Raw genomic sequence first — 20817 nt, 5'->3', positions numbered from 1 at the left:
GCCTCACACTCTCTCCCTATTTATTTCAAAACCCCCTTCCCCTCCCCCTTTTCTGATGAAGGGTCTGGGCCCGAAACGTCAGCCTCTCTGCTCCTATGATGCTGCTTGGCCTGCTGTGTTCATCCAGCCCTGCACCTTGTTGTCCAGACTCTGAATGTCAGCTTTCCTGCTCCTCTGATGCTGCCTGGCCTGCTGTGTTCATCCAGCTCTACACCTTGTTATCTTAAAGCAAATCACCCTTTAAATGAATAAAGGTCAAGAATTATCACCTTATTTAGTGTAACCCTCCTCAGTTTTACATCTCTGCTGACCAGATACTGATCTGGTAAATTGTCACAAGACCTCTAAGGCATGAAACCAGCTCAAATTCTTGTTGAGCTACATCAAACTCAAATATATTTCATGACATGTTTCAAAGATGGTATCAATCAATTTCTTATCATTCAATTTCTTGGCTGGTACCTCCTGATGTATGAAACCAGATGTTTGATGTTTTTCTACCTTCATTACAAAGGAAGCGTTTCCTCTAATCTTTGCTGGTCATCACAATTCCTTATGCGCACTCTATCCCCTCCCCCACATTCCATCCCCTACCCACTGGCTCGCAACACAAGCTGATCAGATTCAGCAAGCAACTTAAAGCAATTCTGCCTTTTCAGTTTTGAAGAATGTATAGAAACATGACCGCCATCACCCATTGTAGTGAGGACACATTGTGTAGGGAGGCTGAATCAGAGAGAAAGGCAGCAGGCAGTCACTGTTTTTATTGGCTGGGAATTAAAGACATCAAGGAATATAGAGAGAGTGCAGGTAAATAGCATTGTGATAGAAGAGCAAGATGAAAATGCTAAAATGTATATTTTTGGGTACCAAAACAAAACCAGAAATTGCTGGAAAAGCTCAGCAGGTCTGGCAGCATCTGTGGAGAGAAATTAGAGTTAACGTTTCGGGTCCGGTGACCCTTCAGAACATTTTTGGGTCATGAAACCAAACTAGGTCATCAATTCTGAGGAAGGGTCACCGGACCCGAAACGTTAACTCTAATTTCTTTCCACAGATGCTGCCAGGTCTGCTGAGCTTTTCCTGTAACATCTGTTTTAGGTCATCAAGCCTGGTGGGTGGTGGATATACAGAATGTCCATTACTTTGTACACCTTCCTCCTTTCCCATCTCCAGGCACTGATTAGCTGTTAGCTGCTAGTGTAGACTCGCAAGAAAGTTCACAATCAGCTTCCTTAGCAGAGTCACTCCAGACACATCCTAGTTCCACAATCCTGAATTCTGAGGAAGGGTAATTTGACCCAAACAGTAACTCTGATTTCTCTCCACAGATGCTGCCAGACCTGTTTTTCCAGCAATTTCTGTTTTTGTTTCTGATTTATGGCCTCTGCAGTTCTTTCAGTTTTTATCCAGTTCCACATTTGTTGCCCTCTCCACCTGCTCCCAGCGGCTGGCCTTGTCATCCTTCTACAATTCCTGCAGTACAGTGTATCTGACGGAGCTGTCTTGTCCCACAGCACCTGCTGAACTGATACCGCCCCTTAATCCCAGCCCAAGTTGCTGAGGCTTTATAATATGAATGAGTATGCAGGTGTTTTTGTAGTTGGGAGGGCAGTGTCACAGAAAATGTGCCATTTAATGTTGAAAAAGGGGTCACAATTAACTTTGTTCCTCCAAACCTGCCCTATCTCCCTCCCTCCTCATCATGACCCACCTCTGCCCCATCTCCCTGCCTTCTCAATATAACCCACCTGATCCATCGTAGATCATAGAATCCTTACAGTATGAAAACATGTTGTTTGGCCCAACAAGTCCACACTATCCCTCTGAAGGGCATCACACACAGACCAATCCCCCACTCAATATTTCCCCATGGCTAACGCATCAAACCTACACATCCCTGGCCACTATGGGGCAACTTAGCATAGCCAATCTCTGCCCTATCTCCCTCCCTCCTCAATATAACCCACCTCTGCCCTATCTCCCTCCCTGCCTCAACATTACCACCTCTGCTCTATCTCACTCCTCCTGCAACATAATCCATCCCTTGAGGGTTGTTAAACACACAGAAGACAGGGAGCTGGGATTAATGGGCCTTTTTCAGGTTGGAAAGACATAACCAGCGGAGTGCCGCAAGGATCCGTCCTAGGGCCTCAATTATTTGCTGTCTATATTAATGACTTGCAGGATAGGGTAGAGGTAAAATATCAACATTGTCTGACAATATAAAAGGTGGAAGGGCATTTTGTAATGAGGACATATGGAAATTTCAAGAGGCTATAAATAGGTTTAGTGAGTGGGCAAAATTGACAGATGGAGTTTAATGAAGGAAAGTGTGAGACCATGCTGTTTGGTAGGAAGAATCAAGAGGCAGACTGTTTTTCAAATGGAGAGAAACTCCAAAAAAAGTGTTGTGCAGAGAGATCTGTGTGTTCTTGTGCAAGAAAATTTGCACGCAGCACAGCAAGTAATTAAGAAGGCAAATGGGATATTGGCCCTTATTGCCAAGGGCTTGGAGTTTAAAAATAGGGGAGGTCCTGTTACAGTCGTACAGGGTGTTGATGAGATTGCACCTGGAGTACTGTGCACAGTTTTGGTCTTCACAATAGCAAAGGAATATACTGGCATTGGAGGCATTTCTAAAGGGTTCGCTCGACTGATTCCTGGGATGAAAGAGTTAATTTATCGAGAACAGTTAAACAAGTTAGGCCTTTATTCATTAGAGTTTAGGAGAATGAGGACTGGTCTTATTGAAACATGTAAGATTCTGTGGGGACTTGACAGGGTAGATATTGAGAAGATGGAATTTCAAATGAGGAGACATAATTACAGAATAAGAAGACACTCATTTAAAATTGGAAGGTGAAAGAAATTGTCCTCTGAGGGAAGTGACTGTCTGACGCCCTGCACCACAGAGAGTTGTGGAGGCTAGATCAATGAAAGTACTTAGAGAGGAGAGAGATGGAATTTTCAAATATTGGGAAGTTGACGGCTTTGTAGAGCTGGCACTAAAGAGGCGTTGAGGCCTAAGGTATATTAGCCATGATATTTTTAAATGGAGTGGCAGACCTGAGGGGCTGAATGGCCTATTCGTGCTCCTATTTCTTATGTTGCTTGTATTTCAAACCTTTGAAAAGCCTGGAATGTTAAATACAATAATGTCTAAACGTAGGTGCATGTTAAATATCTCAGGTAACGAGATTGGCTTTTACCATTTATGTCTCACGTTTCCGATCTAAAGACTAAATTAGTTCACATTGAAGTCTCCTTTGTAAACCAGCCTAGAAGGTATTGATTATTGCTTTGTAAATAGGCAGAGTGCTGCTGGAAGTGCAGCTTTCTACTTGCAGTTTGTATTAATGTACCAGTGGCTAGCTGCCAGTATGCAGGCTGACCCTGGTAACATGAATATAGACAAGGGCAGCCCCTTCCATTGATAGTTGTCTGCCTGGCACTGATATCAGGTCCTTGCTCCTGATACTCTGTGGTGAGTGATGGATCCCTATTTTAACATTAGTTGGATCCGCTGCAATTTCAGAGTTGACTGATGGTCTCTCTCGACGACGTGAGATTGTTTCGAGCCGCCTTAACATCTTCCTTGGTTTCTGGCACCTGCTGACTTTGAAAGAAGTAAAAACCTGGAGAGATGCCAAATCCCTTTTAGACCATTGATAGTCAGGATTGACTTGTCTCTTTCCGCTTTGAAGCCGAGGATTGGGTTAATCATTGACCCTCACTGTCTTTCATCGATCTCAAATAGCACAACCTTCTGAAAACATTTTAAATTAATATCTTCTCTACTTTATACTCTCCTTTCTGACTATCTCGGGCTGTCTCTGTGAACCTTCTCATTTAAGATGTTTGACCTCAAACATCTTAAACCTTTTTACGGAAAACCCAGCTGCAAGTTACTAAGGTAATAAATTTAACAACTGGGATACTGTCAAAAAGAGGCCATTCAGCTAAATTGCAATTAGATTTATAAACACCTCAGCTTCAATAATGTTAATTTTCTCTGTTTTCCACAAGTCCATGAACTGTTAGGGAAGAAGATCATTTTGTTGACTGATTCTGACAATTAGCCATACAGCAGGCAAGGACCCCAGCCACCTTGGAGGACAAAGCTCTAACTGCTCAAACTGGGGAACAATTTGTCTTTGTACCCTTGTCAGAGCATTTGACGCTGGATCCCAGAACCTCGGTCTGGTGGGCCACTGGTGGAACACGAGGACTGCACACCTTGTCTGTCTCACAGCTTCTTTAAATCTCCATGCTGTCGCAATTCCAACCTTCTCTTCAGACACACTGGTGTTAATGAGATGAGGCACCAACTTGATAGCGCCGGGCATCTGGCCAGCATTTGTGAGTGGGAACACCCAAAAAAAATTGAGTGAGTATATACTAATAGCGGGGGATCGAATCCTTCTGGTATCCTTGGGAGAGTCACCACACTCCCAATTATTGTTTACAAGAAAACAGGCTGAATTGGAAGAATTTAATCCTTCCACTAAGCAAAAGTCATTACTTGAAAATTGAGATCTGCATGCTGAAAAATAGTAATTTTAGATAAAGCTGTAGTTAGTACCCTCCTCATGGTGTGTCTGCAAAGAGGAGACAAGCTCCTATTCCATCAGATCATAACCATCCTTCCTGGTAAACGAGAGACTGTGTAGCCAGACTACGGTTACAGTGAGGCCTTGTTGAACTAGGCTGAAGGTACTATGAGGGTTTCTTGGCCAGGATGTAGGTCCAGCCAGGCCTGATAAAGGGTTTTGGCCCAAAACATTGACTTTTCTACTCCTCGGATGCTGTCTGACCTGCTGTGCTTTTCCAGCTCCACATTTATTGACTCTAGCTTCCAGCATCTCCAGCCAGGCCTTGTCTTTCTAGATTGTGGTTCCAGCCAAGCCTTGCCTTTCTAGATTGTGGTTCCAGCCAGGCCTTGCCTTTCTAGATTGTGGTTCCAGCCAGGTCTTGTTGGCCCAAACGAGGCAAAAGGCCAGGCTTTATCCTCCAGGCTGGAGTTCCACCTTGGCCTTGTTGGGCTAGGCTGGAGATACAGTGAGGACTTGTCAGCCAGTTTGCGGGTACCATGTGTGTTTCTTGGTCTTCCACACAAGAGATTAGTAAGGAAAATTAAAGCTCATGGTATCAGAGGTAATGTATTAACATGGAGAGAGAACTGTATGGCAGACGGAAAGCAGAGAGTTGGAATAAATGTGTCCTTTTCAGAGTGGCGGCCAGTGACAAATGGGGTACCGCAGGGATTGGTGTTGGGACCCCAGCTGTTCACAATATTCATTAACACTTTGGACAGAGGAATTGAATGTCATATCTCCAAATTTGCAGACAACACTAGGCCGGATGGCAGTGTGTGCTGTGAGGAGGATGCTAAGAGGCTGATTGGGCAAATACTTGGCAAATGCATTATAATGTGCATAAATGTGAAGTTATCCAGTTTGGTCACAAAAACAGGAAGGTGGAACGTGACCTGGGTGTTACAGTGGAACAATTGCTGAAGGTTGGCATGTGGGTGCAGCAGGCAGTGAGGAAAGCTGATGGCATGCTGGCCTTCATAATGAGAGGATTTGAGTATCGGAGTCAGGATGTCTTGCTGCAGTTATACAGGGCTTTGGCAAGACCACACCTTGAGTATTGTGCGCAGTTTCAGTTTCCTAGTCTGAGGAAGGATGTCCTTGCTATGTAGGGAGTCCAGTGAAGGTTCACCAGATTAATTCCTGGGATGGCAGGACTGACATATAAAGAAAGACTGGATCAACTGGGCTTGTAGTCACTGAAATTTAGAAGGATGAGGGGGAATCTCACAGAAACATATTAAATCCTGATGGGACTGGACAGGCTAGATGCAGGAAGAATGTTCCCAATATTTGGGACGTCCAGAACTAGGGATCACAGTCTAAGAATAAGGGGTAGGCCATTCAGGACTGAGATGAAGAATGATTTCTTCATTCAGAGAGTTGTGAAGCTGTGGAATTCTCTCCCACAGGAAGCTGTTGGAGCTAGTTCATTAGATATATTCAAGAGGGAGCTGGACATGGCCCTTGTGGCTGAAGGGATCAAGGGGTATGGAGAGAAAGCGGGAGTGGGATACTGAGATTGCATGATCAGACATGATCGTATTGAATGGTGGTTCAGGGTCAAAAGGCTGAATGTCCTACTCCTTTCTATGCTTCCTTGCCTGTATTCTAAAAACTTCATAAGTTCATAAGAATTGACACAAGAGTAGGCCATTCTGCCCTTCAAGCCTGCTCTGTTATTCAACTCATAGTTGATTCAATATTCCTTGTGTTTACTTTCCTTTTCTTTCCATAAGACCAGAAGATGTAGGAACAGAATTAGGCCATTTGGTCCATTGAGTCTGCTCTGCCATATGATCATAAAGTCATACAGCATGGAAATGGCACCTTTGGTCCCACCAGCCCACGGCGAACATAATCCAAGCTAAATTAGTCCCACCTGCCTGTTCCTGGCCCATATCTCTCCAAACTTTTCCTAATCATGTACTTATCTAAGTGCCTTTTAAACGTTGTAACTGCATGAATCCACCACTTACTCAGGAAATTCATTCCACATGCAAACCACCCTCTCTGGACAAAATTTGCCCCCCATGTGTGTTTTAAATCTCTCCTTCCACCTTAAAAATATGTCCCACAGTCTTGAAATCCCCCATCCTACGGGAAAGACACATATCGTCAACACTATATCCCTTATGACTTTATAAACCTCTAACACAGCTGATGTGTTCCTGTTTTTTCTTATTCATTTGTGGGATGTGGGTGTCACCAACTGGGCCAGCGTTTATTGCCTGTCCCTAGTTGCCCTTGAGAAGGTGGTGGTGAGCTGTCTGCTGAATCGCTGCAGTCCACCTGATGTGGATTGACCCACAATGTCTTTTGGGAGGGAATTCCAGGATTTTGATCCAGCAACACTGAAGGAACAGGGATATGTTTCCAAGTTAGAATGATACTTGGAGAGGACCTTAGAGGTGGTGGTGTTCCCATGTGTCTGCTGCCCTTTGCCTTCTGGATGAAAGTAGTTGTGGGTCTAAGAACCTTAGGTGAATTTCTGCAGTGTATTTTGTAAATAGTACACACCCAATACTGTTGAGTATTGATGGTGGAGGGAGTGGATGTGGTGCCAATCAAGCGGGGGCTGCTTCGTCCTTGATGGTGTCAAGCTTTTTGAATATTGTTGGAGCTGCACCATCCAGGCAAGTAGGGAGTATTCCATCACACTCCTGACTTGTGCCTTGTGGATGGTGGACAGCTTTAGGGAATCGCAGTATTCCTAGCCTCTGACTCGCTCTTGTAGCCACTCTGTTTATATGATGAGTCCAGTTAAGCTTCTGGTCAATGGTAACCCCAAGGATGTAGAGAGGGAGGGATTCAGTGATGGTAACACCATTGAATGTCAAGGGGCGGCGGTTAGATTGTCTCGTATTGGTGATGGTCATAGCCTGGCATTTGTGAGACATGAATGTTACTTGCCACTTGTCAGCCCAAGACTGGATATTGTCCAGATCCAGTTGCATTTGAACACGGACTGCTCTAGTATCTGAGGAGTCATGAATGGTGCTGAACATTGTGCAATCATCGGCGAACATCCCCACCTCTGACCTTATGATGGAGGGAAGGTCATTGATGAAACAGCTGAAGATGGTTGGGCCAAGGACCCTACCCTGAGGAACTCCTGCAGAGATGTCCTGGAGATGAGATGATTGACCTCCAACAACCCAAGTGTCAGGTATGACTCCAACCACTGGAGAGTTTGCCCCCGATACCCATTGATTCCAGTTTTGCCAGGGCTCCTTGATGCCACACTCAGTCGAATGCAGCCTTGATATCAAGGGCTGTCACTCTCTGGAATTCAGCACTTTTGTCCATGTTTGAACCAAGGCTGTAATGAGATCAGGAGCTGAGTGTCCCTGGTGGAACCCAAACTGGGCGTCGCTGAGCAGGTTATTTCTGAGCAAGTGCTGCTTGATAGCACTGTTGATGACACCTTCCATCACTTTACTGATGATCGAGAGGAGACTGATGGGGTGGTAATTGGCCGGGTTGGATTTGTCCTGCTTTTTGTGGACAGGACATACTTGGGCAATTTTCCGCGTTGCCAGGTAGATACCAGTGTTGTAACTGTACTGGAACAGCTTGGCTAGGGGAGCAGCAAGCTCTGGAGCACAGGTCTTCAGTACTTTGCTGGAATGTTGTCAGGGCCCGTAGCCTTTGCAGTATCCAGTGTCTCCAACCGTTTCTTGATATCACATGGAGTGAATCGAATTGTCTGAAGACTGGTATCTGTGATGCTGGGGACCACTGGAGGAGGCCGAGATGGATCATCCACTCAGCACTTCTGGCTGAAGATTGCTGTGAATGCTTCAGCCTTATCTTTTGCACTGATCTGCTGGGCTCTTCCATCATTGAGGATGGGGATATTTGTGGACCTTCCTCCACCTGTGAGTTGTTTAATTGTCCACCAGCATTCACGACTAGATGTGGCAGGACTGCAGAGCTTAGATCTGATCCGTTGCTTGTGGGATCGTTTAGCTCTGTCTATCACTTGTTGTTTATGCTGTTTGGCCCACAGTTGTCCTGTTTGGTATCTTTCTCAACCCCATTTTCCTGCCTTCTTCCTGTAACCTTTGATCCCCTTTCCCCAAGAACCTGTCTCTCTCTGTCTTAAATACACTCAATGACTTGGCCTCAACAGCCTTCTGTGACAACGTGTTCTACATATTCCCTATCCTCTGGCTGAAAAAATTTCTCCTCATCTCAGTTCTAAAGGGTCTTTCCTTCAGTCTGAGACTGTGCCCTTTTGTCCTAATCTCTCCAACTAGTGGAAACATCATCTCCATGTTGACACTATCAAGGCCTCTCAGCATTCTGGAAGTTTCAATCCCAGATTCCCTGTTATCCTTCTAAACTCCATCATGTATCGGCTCGGAGTACTCAACCGCTCCTCATATGACAAGCACTTCATCCCTGGGATCGCCCTTGTGAACCTCCTTGAAAACCCGTCCAAGACCAGCACATCCTTCCTTAGATACAGAACCCAGAACTGCTCACAATATTCCAAATGCGGTCTGACCAGGGCCTTATATAGCGTCAGCAATACGTCTCTGCTGCTGTACTCTAAACCTCTTGAAATGAAAGCTGACATTGCATTTGCCTTCCGAACTGCCAACCGAACCTGCATGTTAACCTTAAGACAATCCTGAACTAGGACTCCAAGCCCCTTTGTGCTTCGAATTTCTGAAGCTTTTCCCCATTTGGAAAAATCATCTACGCCTCTTATCAAAAGTGCATAAGCTCACACTTTCCCACATTGTATTCCATCTGCCACTTCTTTGTCCACTCTGCTAGACTGCACAAGTCCTTTTGCAGTCTCCCTGCTTCCTCTGCACTACCTGTCCCTCCACCTGTCTTTGTGTCATGTGTAAACCTAGCCACAACGCCCTCAGCTCCTTCATCCAGACCCCCGTAACCCTTGATTTCTCTATTGATCAAGAAGCTATGTATCTCAATATTAAATATACACAAGGATTCTGCTGTCACAACTCTCTGTCGTAGAGTTCCAAAGATCCACAACCCTCTGGAAAAGGCTCCCCCTCGTCTTAGTCTGAAATTGGTGCCTCTTCATTCTGAAATTATGACCTCTGATCGTAAACTTTCCCATGAGGGAAAACAACCTCTCAGCATTTACCCTGTCAAGCCCCTTAAGAATCCAACATGTTTCAATGAGATCAGCTCTCATTCTTCCAAACTGCAATAATTCTCAAAACTATGCTATTTCTGGCTACTTTATGAGCCTCTGATTTTAATATTATGCATCCTTAACTTCCTTTATCAGTCACAGTTGACTGACCTATTTTGAATTTTTTCAGTTTGACGGAATGTGTAGTTGCTGTGAGCCGTGTAGTGATTCTTTAAAGGTTATCCATTCTCTACATAAGATATGCCTTTTAAGGTGTTTTCCCAATCTCACTCAGCCATTTTATGCCACATGCTTTCACAATTTCCCTTATTCAAATTTAACACCCTCACTTCAGTTTGAACTACCTCTCTTTCAAACACCAATGTAAACTTCTACCATATTGTGGTCACTTATCTCTAAAGGTTCTTTTACAACAAAATTACTAATTTGCTGCTTTTCATTACATAGTAACGTAGCTAAAGTAGGTTGAATGCCCTTAACTTTGTCTTTTTGACATCATTCTGCTTTCAAACAGCTTGAGCTCAGCTGTGTGTTCCCCTGTCTGCTAGGCTCCCTCACAGCATTTCTGCTTATAGTTGCCAACTTTACTGTCTCCAATTTGGGTTTCCATTCCCCCAACAAGTTAATTTAAACCCACCCCACTATAACCACCAAATCTCCCTGTGAGGCTATCAGTCCCAGCCCCATTAAGGTGTAACCCATCCAGCCTTGTACAGGTCTCACCTGCCCAGAACTGGGTCCAATGCTTCAGAAATCTGATGGTCTCTCTCTTACACTAGTTCTGTACATACATGTCAATCAATCAATTCTCCTGTTTTTATGCTCTCAAGCAGTTGGCAGTGGGAGTAATTGTGAGATTAGTGCTCTTGAGGTCCTGCTTTTTAATTTCCTTCCAAACTCCCTGAAAACTGCCTTCATGGCTTCGTCCCGCTTCCTAACTGTCATTGGTGCAACGACATAGGAATAACAAGTCAAACCAAATCAGCCTCACTATTACTGGATTTGCAACACAGTGAGTTTAAAGCATTCAATGACCCTCAAAATTGCTCAGTTGTTCCAACCTAGACTTTACAAATTACAGATCTTGGACACCAAGTTTATAACTAAAACAAAATTAGCAATTTATTATTAAGAATTCCATTTCAGTAGCTCACAGATAACACCAAGGCAATCTAATTAGTATCTACAACCAAATCCCAATCTTCGTTGATCATAAACCCCTACTCTCACATCGACAGACATACACTGTTAAGGCATAAATGTTTTTTAAAAATTGTGATTTGCCAATTTGTTAATAATTTCAATGATGAATACCAGGCGTTTCAGAAATCCTTGGTTGTATTACAGACACACAGGACTGTGTACTTTGCTTGAATTCTGAAGTCACCAGTCAACAGCTTCTGCAGATCTCTAGAGACTTTTTGCTTAATTCGTCCAGACTGGGGTTCTTTTCTCAGAACTTTTAACAAGTTGATAACTGGAGAATAAATAGAGAGATCGAAACTGAAAACGGCTTCCAAAACAAAGCTGCCTCCTTCCAAAAACCTCAGTCAGAGCAAGTTCTCTGTTTGCTTCTCTTTCTTTTTCAACATTCTCTCTGACTGGCCAGCACTGCTTCTCCCTTGATTGGTCAATTCAACATCCAACCATGTACCAGTCCCTGAGCATAATGACCTCTCAGTGTTGAATCACTTGCAGTGTTCTGACAGCAGTAATTACTTGCATTATCTTTCCAGGCCAGTTCCCAGCAGCAAACATCAGATTTTTGTTCGCTCCTCTTTTTAATACAAGCTGCCGTTCTAAGTTCAATTCTCAACTGTAACTCACAGTTCCAAACCAAAAATGAGAAAAATAAAAGAAAAATATTGATAGTCTCAACAGTATGTCAATGTGGATGACAACTTCTAGCTGGCTGATTCTCTTAGACTACCTGGTAGTCACCTATACCCTGTCTATCTGTACACCTCTGATCTGTGTTGTGACCATCTCCCCATTTGTGCTGTCCATGTAGTCCTCTGCCTTGTGGATATTCACAGTGACTCCAGCCTCTGCTCACATTCCAAAACCCTGAGTTCCAGCTGATACAGATATATTTGTCTGGGACACATGGTGTGTCCATGACTTCACACATTCCCTAGGATATGCACTCCATTTGGCCTAGCTGACCTGCCATCCTATAAATCTAAATACTATTTATCACCCTTAAAGTAAGTATAGATTGTAATAAAAACTTACCAGTAATATAACTTTATTTCACTTAGGTTAACTTTATTTTCCTTTGATTTATTTTATTATTTTGTTTTACTCTGACTTAATTTAACTTTACTTCCCTTCTGGTCATGTTTCTTACTGAAATATGGTCACCACGTTAAATAAAAGCTAATGCCTACAGACAACCAAGCTCCCTGTAATCTTCATCAGCTCCAACTCTCAGACATGACTAAACGAGGAACAAGAGAATCCCAGGCAGTAATAGCACCTGGTGAACAGTCAGTTGGAAGATGAGGGGACAGGAGTCCAGGCCAATAGATATATTGTGTGTCTATTGGAGATAATAAGAACTGCCGATGCTGGAGTCAGAGGTAACTCAGTGTGGAACTGGAGAAGCACTGCAGGCCAGGCAGCATCAGAGGAGCAGGAAGGTTAACGTTTTGGGTCAGGACACTTATGAAGGTTTTTCTGAAGATGGGTGCTGACCCAAACCATCAACTTTCCTGCTCCTCTGATGCTGCCTGGCCTGCTGTGTTCCTCCAGCTCCACACTGTATGAGTATTATGTGTGTTTTGTCTGTGTGGTATGTGTACGTGTGATGTGTGTGTGGTGAATGTACTACCTGCAGTAATGTGAATGTTCCTGTTCTTGTAGGAAACCTGGGCAATGTGCAGCAGAGAAACCAGCGCCGGCGAAAACCAGTGGCACACAGCAGAGTCAGCCGGGCCGCCACCTCAAGGCCAGAACGGATCTGGCCCGGAGGAATTATTCCCTACATCATCGGAGGAAACTTCACTGGTCAGTGCGAGTCAGGCAGACGCAGTCAAACTGCTCCAATCAGACAGTGCCACAGGAGTGTTTTAAATTAGAACCCCTTTGTATTTCATGCTTAATGTCGACATTAATCACAGCCAGAGAAACTATGGAAACAGCTGGCACGTTTGATGGGGACAGTGTAGAAGAATCTTTACTTTTAAACTAAAGAGTACAGGGAGATTTACTCTGCATTTAACCCTGTGCAGTATCTGCCCTGGGAGTGTTTGATGGGGACAGTGTAGAGAACATTTTCTTTCAATTTAGGAGTACAGAGAGCTTTACTCTGTATCTAACATTGTGCTGTTTCTGTCCAGGGAGTCATTCATGGGCACTGTGTAGAGGTACCTTTACTTTGAAGAATCATAGAACCCCTACAGTGTGGAAACAGGCCATTTGACCCAACAAGTCCAACTGCCCCTCTGAAGAGCATCCCACCCAGACCCATTCCCCTACCCCTGCATTTCCCATGTCTAACCACCTAACCTAAACATCCCTGGGCACTACGGGCAATTTAGAATGGCCAATCCACCTAACCTGCACATCTTGGGAGGAAACCAAACGCAGACACGGGGAAAATGTGCAAACTCCACACAGACAGTCGCCCAAAGATGGAATCAAACCTGGGTCCCTGGCGCTGTGAGGCAGCAGCGCTAACCACTGAGCCACCGTGCCACCCACCATGCTGTCAGTTTAAACATTGTGCTGTACCTGTCCTGGGAGTATTTGCTGGAGACAGTGTAGAGGGAACTTCACTCTGTATCTAACCCCATGCTGTCCCAGACCTCAGACTGTTTGGTACTGCACAAATGAAGCTTCACTGTACTCCGTCAAGTTGTCTCATGCTCAGGCACAGAAGTCTGCTCCTCATGTGCAGTACGATCTCTTCAATATCCTTCAACATCCTTTTGGAATAAGGATAGGGATAAGGTTAGAGTTAGGTTCCAAATGATAGTTCCAGATTGTCCGAGCTGTTAGCCTCAGTGAATCCTGGAACATTCTGAAACATTTACCTGGACTACAGTACAAATCAAGAGGATGACAGCAATGTCATTAACATGACCCAGGTTCGGAGGAAGGGTCACTGGACCCGAAACGTTAACTCTGTTTTCTCCTCCACAGATGCTGCCAGACCTGCTGAGCTTTTCCAGCAACTTTGTTTTTGTTCATTAACATGAGTCTTGTCTGGTGTACACACAACTGTAGGATGGTTTACAGGCTGCAGTTTCAACTTTATATTGATGGAATCTAACAGTTAGAATAGGCCTCAACCACACAATGGAGCAAACAGGGCCACACAAGTTAACACTACAATCAAAGATACAACTTACTCTCTAACTGAGGAGCTTAATGGGACAGGGTGTCGTTGATTTGACTATTTGCCATGTATGTGGTCTCGACTAAATGATTGTTTTGTTTGAAATGGTTCAGGAACCCAGAGAGCCATATTTAAACAAGCCATGAGACACTGGGAGAAGTTCACTTGTGTCACATTCGTGGAGCGAACTACTGAAGAAAGTTTTGTTGTTTTTACCTATCGACCCTGCGGGTAAGTGAACTTGGTCAGATTTTTATAAAAGAATAAGTGTCTTATTTTAAGGAGATAATGACCAGCAAAATGTAAGGATTATTACTGGTGAGTAATCCTGTGGCCTGCACTCATTTTTTTTCCATGGGATATGGATATCAGTGGCAAGGCCAACATTTGTTGCCCGTCCCTAATTGCCCTTGAGCTGAGAGCCTTGCTTGACCATTGCTGTCGTTTGGTGTTAGAAGTAGACATTAGAGAAGGTAAGGGCATTAGAGAATCAGATATGATCTTTACAACAGTTGATGATAGTTCTGTGGTTGTTTTTAACCAAGACTTTTTACTGAGTTTTGAATTTAAATTCCACGAGCTAGGTTACGATGAGATTCAAACCCGTGTTCACAGAGCATTAGCTGGGCTACTGGATTATTAGTCACCATGAAGCTGGCAGCTCCCCCTGAGGCACTGTAGGAAAAGGAGAGGGTACATCCTGTCAGATGGTTCCCTGAAAAAAACTATCAGTCGTTTGCCAGAGTTTCCAATCCAGTGCCAAGATGCAGCTTAGCTGATGGTGAGAAAGGGCTGAGAATCTCCTCCCTGTGCATCTGCAATCTCATTCCTTCCTCACCTTGAGGTGGCTATAGTGGGGAAGGAAGAGACTGTCACACATCTCCTTTGGAATGTGCTTTGGCAAAGTTTTGCAGAAAGATGCGGTGGTGTGTATCCACATGACACTGGACTCTGTGCACTTGTGGCTGTTCCCATATAAGTAAACAGAGACAAACCTCAACTGCACCTGGGAGACCATTGACTTTGTGAAAGACATGCTTCAATTTTCCTGAAACTTATTGGTCTTTCAGTGCAATGAATTGACAGTGACTTACTTGCAGCCTGGCACATTCCAAAGTCCAGAACTGCATACCGAGGGATGCACTAAAGCTTGGGGCAGTGATGGCAGAGCTGCATTGCTGAAAGTCCTGCCATTGTATACACTGAAGTGACAAATAGACTAAAACCCCATCACTGTGGAATGTATATTATAAATATGACATGCGATTGCACTCGGATTGTAGGACCTTAAAATGCTAGGCACTGTGTGGACACAGTGTACTTTCAGTCATTTCCAGTTTGAACTGCTGTAGAACTTTACTCTTACAAAATTATACTTTGACAATTGTATTTTAAAACACATCCCATGAATGAATGCAGAACAAATCACATTCAGGCCAATCCTAGCATGGATGGAGAGCTTGCCAGCTTCCTTTGTACACACAGGGACCTTGCTCAGACTGCATCCTTATCCAGTTTGTAAAGTGCCCACTTGCTTCAGTTGGCAGCTTAACTCTGAGATGCCAGGCTGTGGGGTGGAGCTGCAGTGAGGGGTATCAACCAGACAGGCACTGCAGCAAGGAACTGGTGTAATGCTGCCCCATCCCTCAGACTGGCCCTCCCAGGTAGAGGTGAAAAATCCTGTAGTACTAATTTGAAAAACAGGGGATTTCTCCTTCTATCCTGCCAATATTTACCAACATTACAAGGAGAGATCATTGTCTCATTATTGTTTTATTGCAAAGTTAATGTCCATATTACAGCAGTGACACACTCACAACTATTGCATTGACTTTGAGATGGTGTTATATCAATCCAAGTCATTTTGGATATCTGATTGCAAAGTTCTCACAGCAATCTACTCAAAGCAGGGAGTCCCACTGCTGTCCCGATCAACATTCCTCCCAGATTATTTGGTCATTCACCTCATGTGCAGTTTGTGGGATCTTTCTGAGGAACCTGATTGTCACACTTCTTGCATGACAACAGTATTGCATTGGCTGTAATGCAGTGTCACAGGGTGGCTGTATAATTGCAGGTGAGGAAAGGATGTTTTTGGTGGAGAGAAACACACTGAATGAGGTCCCAGCATCATGCAGCGGTTTGTTGCGGTTCAGTGAGCAGTCTAAAACTGCATTGTGCCTCCAGGTGCTGTTCATACGTGGGCCGCCGTGGGGGTGGTCCGCAGGCTATCTCCATCGGCAAAAACTGCGATAAGTTCGGGATTGTTGTTCACGAGTTGGGACATGTGATCGGTTTCTGGCATGAGCATACCCGGCCAGACAGAGATGCCCATGTCAGCATCATTCGAGAAAACATACAGCCAGGTAATGCCCTCCTCCCTGTGTGTGTGTCTGTGTGAGTGTGTATTTGTGTTTGTGTGAGTAGCCTCTTGATGCAGGGGTGCGAGAGTAGGGAGTTCCATGGGACGGAAGCCTGGAGTACGGGGTAACTGGGAGGGGGGGTGGTAGCGGTGAGGAATATTGGTGGAGAAACCCAGGTTGGCTTCAAGAGGATCACCTGACCAAATTACTGTAGGAGACTCTGGGACGCTACCCCAAAGCATGGGCAGCGAGGTAGGCTTTAATGAGGAGAGAGATGGAGAGGTTTAGAGAGGAAATTTACTGGATGCCAATGGTGGACTGATTAAAATTGAGAATGCTCAAGATGTGACAATTGGAAGAATGCAGAGATTGCGGAGGATTGGAGGGCACCATTGGTGGATGAGTTTTTAACCATCCTCCCTATGCTTCTCCACCTCATGTTCCTCCTTCAAGAATCTCTTTTAAAACCTACAGTTTTTGATCAAATCTTTATTCATCTGACCCACAATCTCCTTGTGTGCTCTGAATTCTTTGGCTGTTTTGAGTGTTCCTGTGAAGCACTTTGGGATGCTTTATTACATTGATGGTGTTAGGAGTTGTGGTTGGCAGAGATAACAGTGACTGGGACCCGGGGCAAACCCATTGAGGAATTTGAAACCAAGAATAAGAATTTCAAAATTCCATATGCCTTCAACCTAACATACAGCATGACCTCCCTCAACCATTCTAGTTATTTCTCTAGGGTGGCACAGTGGCTCAGTGGTTAGCACTGCTGCCAAGGACCTGGGTTTGATTCCACCCTTCGGTGACTGTCTGTGTGAAGTTTACACATTCTCCCCGTGTCTGCTCAGGTTTCCTCCGGGTGCTCCAGTTTCCTCCCACAGTCCAAAGATGTGTTGGTTAGGTGGATTGGCCATGCTAAGTTGCCCGTAGTGTCCATATGAAGGTTAGGTGGGTTACCCATGGGAAATGCAGGATTATGGGGGTAAGGGGTGGGATGCTCTTCAGCAGGTCGGTGTTGACTTGGTGGGCCGAATGGCCTGCTTCCAGACTGTACGGATTCTATGATTTCCCTGAGCTCAGTGAAGTTTGTTAGACACCATTTCCCTTCAGGTAATCCACTCATTTATTTACCAACGTTCATCTACAGTTAGCAGTAGGACAAATAATAATTGGCATTGGGCCAATTGGTCTGTAGTTATCTGAAATATCCCCATCTCTCTCTTGTGGACTTATGCAGTCAATTTTCTTTGTTACAGTTTCTTTATACTAAAACTCTGCCCTTCAAATATTTGCTAAATCTTGCTGAGAGTGATTGGTAGCTACATTTTCTTTCTCATCTAAAAAAAAAACCATGATGTATTTGCAGTTTAGTCAACTTTGGAAAGATCCCAGCATGCCTTCTGATTTCAGTCACGTTTACTGCTTCTGTGTTCCTTCATTTATTTGCTAAATTCTGCTCCTTTCCCAAGCTCAAGCTACATCTATTGCACGGTCCACCCAACAGGATTCTTGATCCACAAGCGTGACACGAGAGGAGACACAGAGGAGTCCATATCCATGCTGACAATTCCATTCCTAATGCTGTTTTTAAATTCTATCTTTCACAGGTGTGGGTGACGCTGGTTAGACCAGTATTTATTGCCCATCCCTAGCTGCCCTTGATAAGGTGGTAGTGAGCTGCCTTTTGAAATGCTGCAGTCCATATGCTGTAGGTAGACCCACAATGCCTTTAGGGAGGGAATTCCAGGATTTTGACCTAGCGCCACTGAAGGAACAGTGATATGTTTTCAAGCCATGATGGTGTTTTCTTCATTATCCAAAATTCCTTCATGCAAAATGAGTTAATCTCAGCAGTGATCAGCTGTGAGATGAGACTGAAAGTTTCTGCTCCTGACCCATCATCGATTCCTACCAGAGACAGTGTGGGTGTAGGTATTGGGTCAGCTTTGACTTTTCCACAGCTCAATAATCACAAGACTCTTGCACTAACTTTGTAAGCTGCCCTTCCCAACATGAAACATCCTGAGTCCGCAGTGTGGGCCTTTTGAATAGGTTTATAGCGTTGCAGTCCAAACCCCAATCCAGAGTGGGTTACAGAAAGATCTCACAGCAGGATAGCAGCCCCATTCTCTGCTCAAGGACAGCAACAGGTTCTGAAATGGGATCAGCAACCTTCTCCCCACGCTGGGTCAGATTACATCCAGTCGTAATCCAGCCAGCACCATGTTGACAGAGGCCTCCCTCCCACTAACTGTCCTAAGACTGGCCAGATTCAGGCACTTGTCTCCCTTTAACATTTTAAGCTGACTTCCTTTAAGTCTCTTTAACACATACAATATTGAATATTAATAAAATTGATTGTGGTAAATTCAGTGGATTCCCAAATATCTCTTGGGCCACATCCTATGAAAATATCCTTAACTCCGCAAAAATATCTGCTGTAACTCCTCATCCTGTTTTCAGGGAGAGGAGTGGCCTGAGCACAAGTGTTCTTGAGGAAGGATCTTTGAAAGACAGTTTTGACCCAACACACTCATATTGTAATATGCTTTTGCTCTGCATTGTGTGTGAACCAGCAGCAGGTCATAGAGTCATAGAGTAATACATCAGGGAAACAGGCCCTTCGGCCCAAACTGGTCCATGCTGACCACAGTGCTCACTCAGCTAGTTCCATTGCCTACGTTTGGTCCATATCCCTCTAAGCCCTTCCCATCCATGTACCTATACAAATATATTTTAAATGCTGCTATTGTACCTGCCTCAAGCACTTTCTCTGGCAGCCCATTCCATATATGCACCACTCTTTGCATGAAGAAGTTGCCCCTCAGGTCCTTCTTAAAACTATCCCCTCTCCCCTTAAACTTATGCCCTCTGGTTTTCAATTCCTCATCCCTGGGAAAAAGATAAAACGTATTCATCCTATCTATGCCCCTCATGATTTTATACACCTCAATAAGGTCACCCACCTCATTCTCCTACATTCCAAGGAATAAAGTCCTATCCTGGCCAACCTCTCCCTATAACTCAGCCTACTAGACCTGGCAACATCCTTGTAAATCTTCTTTGCACACTTTCCAGTTTAACTATGTCTTTCCTATAACAGGGTGACCAGAACTGTACACAATACTCCAAGTACAGCCTCACCAATGGCTTATACAACTGTAACATAACGTCCCAACTCCTGTACTCAATGCCTTGACTGATGGAGTCTATATAGACAACATCCACTGCCCTACCCTCATTTATCCTCTTGGTTACCTCTTCAAAAAACTCTAAAAGATTTGTCAGACATGACTTCCTGCACACAAATCCATGCTGTCTATCCCGAATCAGACCTTGACTATCCAAATGTTGGTTGATCGAACAGTATCCTCTCCAATAACTTGCCTATCACTGATGTCAGGCTCACTTGCTTGTCTTTGCTACCTTTCTTAAACAATGGAACAATATGAACTACCATCCAGTCTTCGGGAACAAAAACAGAAGTTGCTGGAAAAGCTCAGCAGGTCTGGCAGCATCTGTGAAGAAGAAAATCAGTGTTAATCCTTCAGGTCTGGTGTTAACACTGATTTTTTTCTTCACAGATGTTGCCAGAACTGCTGAGCTTTTCCAGCAATTTCTGTTTTTGTTCCTGATTTACAGCATCCGCAATTCTTTCGGTTTTATTCCAGTCTTCTGGAACTTCGCCAGTGGCTAAACGTGAAGCAAAATCTCTGCAAGGACCTCTGCAATTTCTTTCCTAACCTCCCACAATGTCCAAGGATGGACTAGATCAGGCCCAGCGGATTTATCCACCTTAATGCGCTTTAAGGCTGCAAACATCTCCTCTTTGGTAATGTGTATGTGATCCAAAACATCCCCATTTATTTCCCTTATTTCCTTAACATCCATAATTCTCTGCTCAGTGTTTACTGAGGAGAAATATTCATTAAAAATCTCCCCCTCTCCTGTGGCTCCACACACAGATGGCCATGCTGATCTTTAAGGGGACCTATTCTCTCCTGAGCCACCCTTTTACTCTTATTATAGCTATAGAACCTATCTGCCAGATCCATCTCATACCCTAGACAACAAGGTGCAGAGCTGGATGAACACAGCAGGCCAAGCAGCATCATAGGAGCAGAAAGGCTGACGTTTCGGGCCTAGACCCTTCATCAGAAATGGGGGAGGGGAAGGGGGTTCTGAAATAAATAGGGAGAGAGGGGGAGGCGGATAGAAGATGGATAGAGGAGAGGATAGGTGGAGAGGAAACAAACAGGTCGAAGAGGCGGGGATGGAGCCAGTAAACGTGAGTGTAGATGGGGAGTTAGGGAGGGGATAGGTCAGCCCAGGGAGGACGGACAGGTCAAGGGGGCGGGATGAGGTTAGTAGGTA

At 44.4% G+C, this 20817-nt stretch overlaps 1 protein-coding gene across 1 annotated transcript in view; it reads left to right on the top strand.

Annotated features, from left to right (window-relative positions):
* Positions 1-20817, top strand: part of LOC109922418 (tolloid-like protein 2) — a 139251-nt gene that overhangs the window by 53109 nt on the left and 65325 nt on the right. Inside the window, exons 4-6 of the mRNA XM_048616278.1 lie at positions 12601-12744; positions 14191-14308; positions 16265-16443. Coding sequence (XP_048472235.1) covers positions 12601-12744; positions 14191-14308; positions 16265-16443 — 441 coding nt within the window. The remainder of the gene's footprint in view (positions 1-12600; positions 12745-14190; positions 14309-16264; positions 16444-20817) is intronic.

Source organism: Rhincodon typus, chromosome 34, assembly GCF_021869965.1.
Source record: "Rhincodon typus isolate 14 chromosome 34, sRhiTyp1.1, whole genome shotgun sequence".
Lineage (NCBI taxonomy): Eukaryota > Metazoa > Chordata > Chondrichthyes > Orectolobiformes > Rhincodontidae > Rhincodon > Rhincodon typus.
The sequence above is the reverse complement of the archived record's forward strand: the minus strand, read 5'-3'. Positions and strand labels throughout refer to the sequence as shown.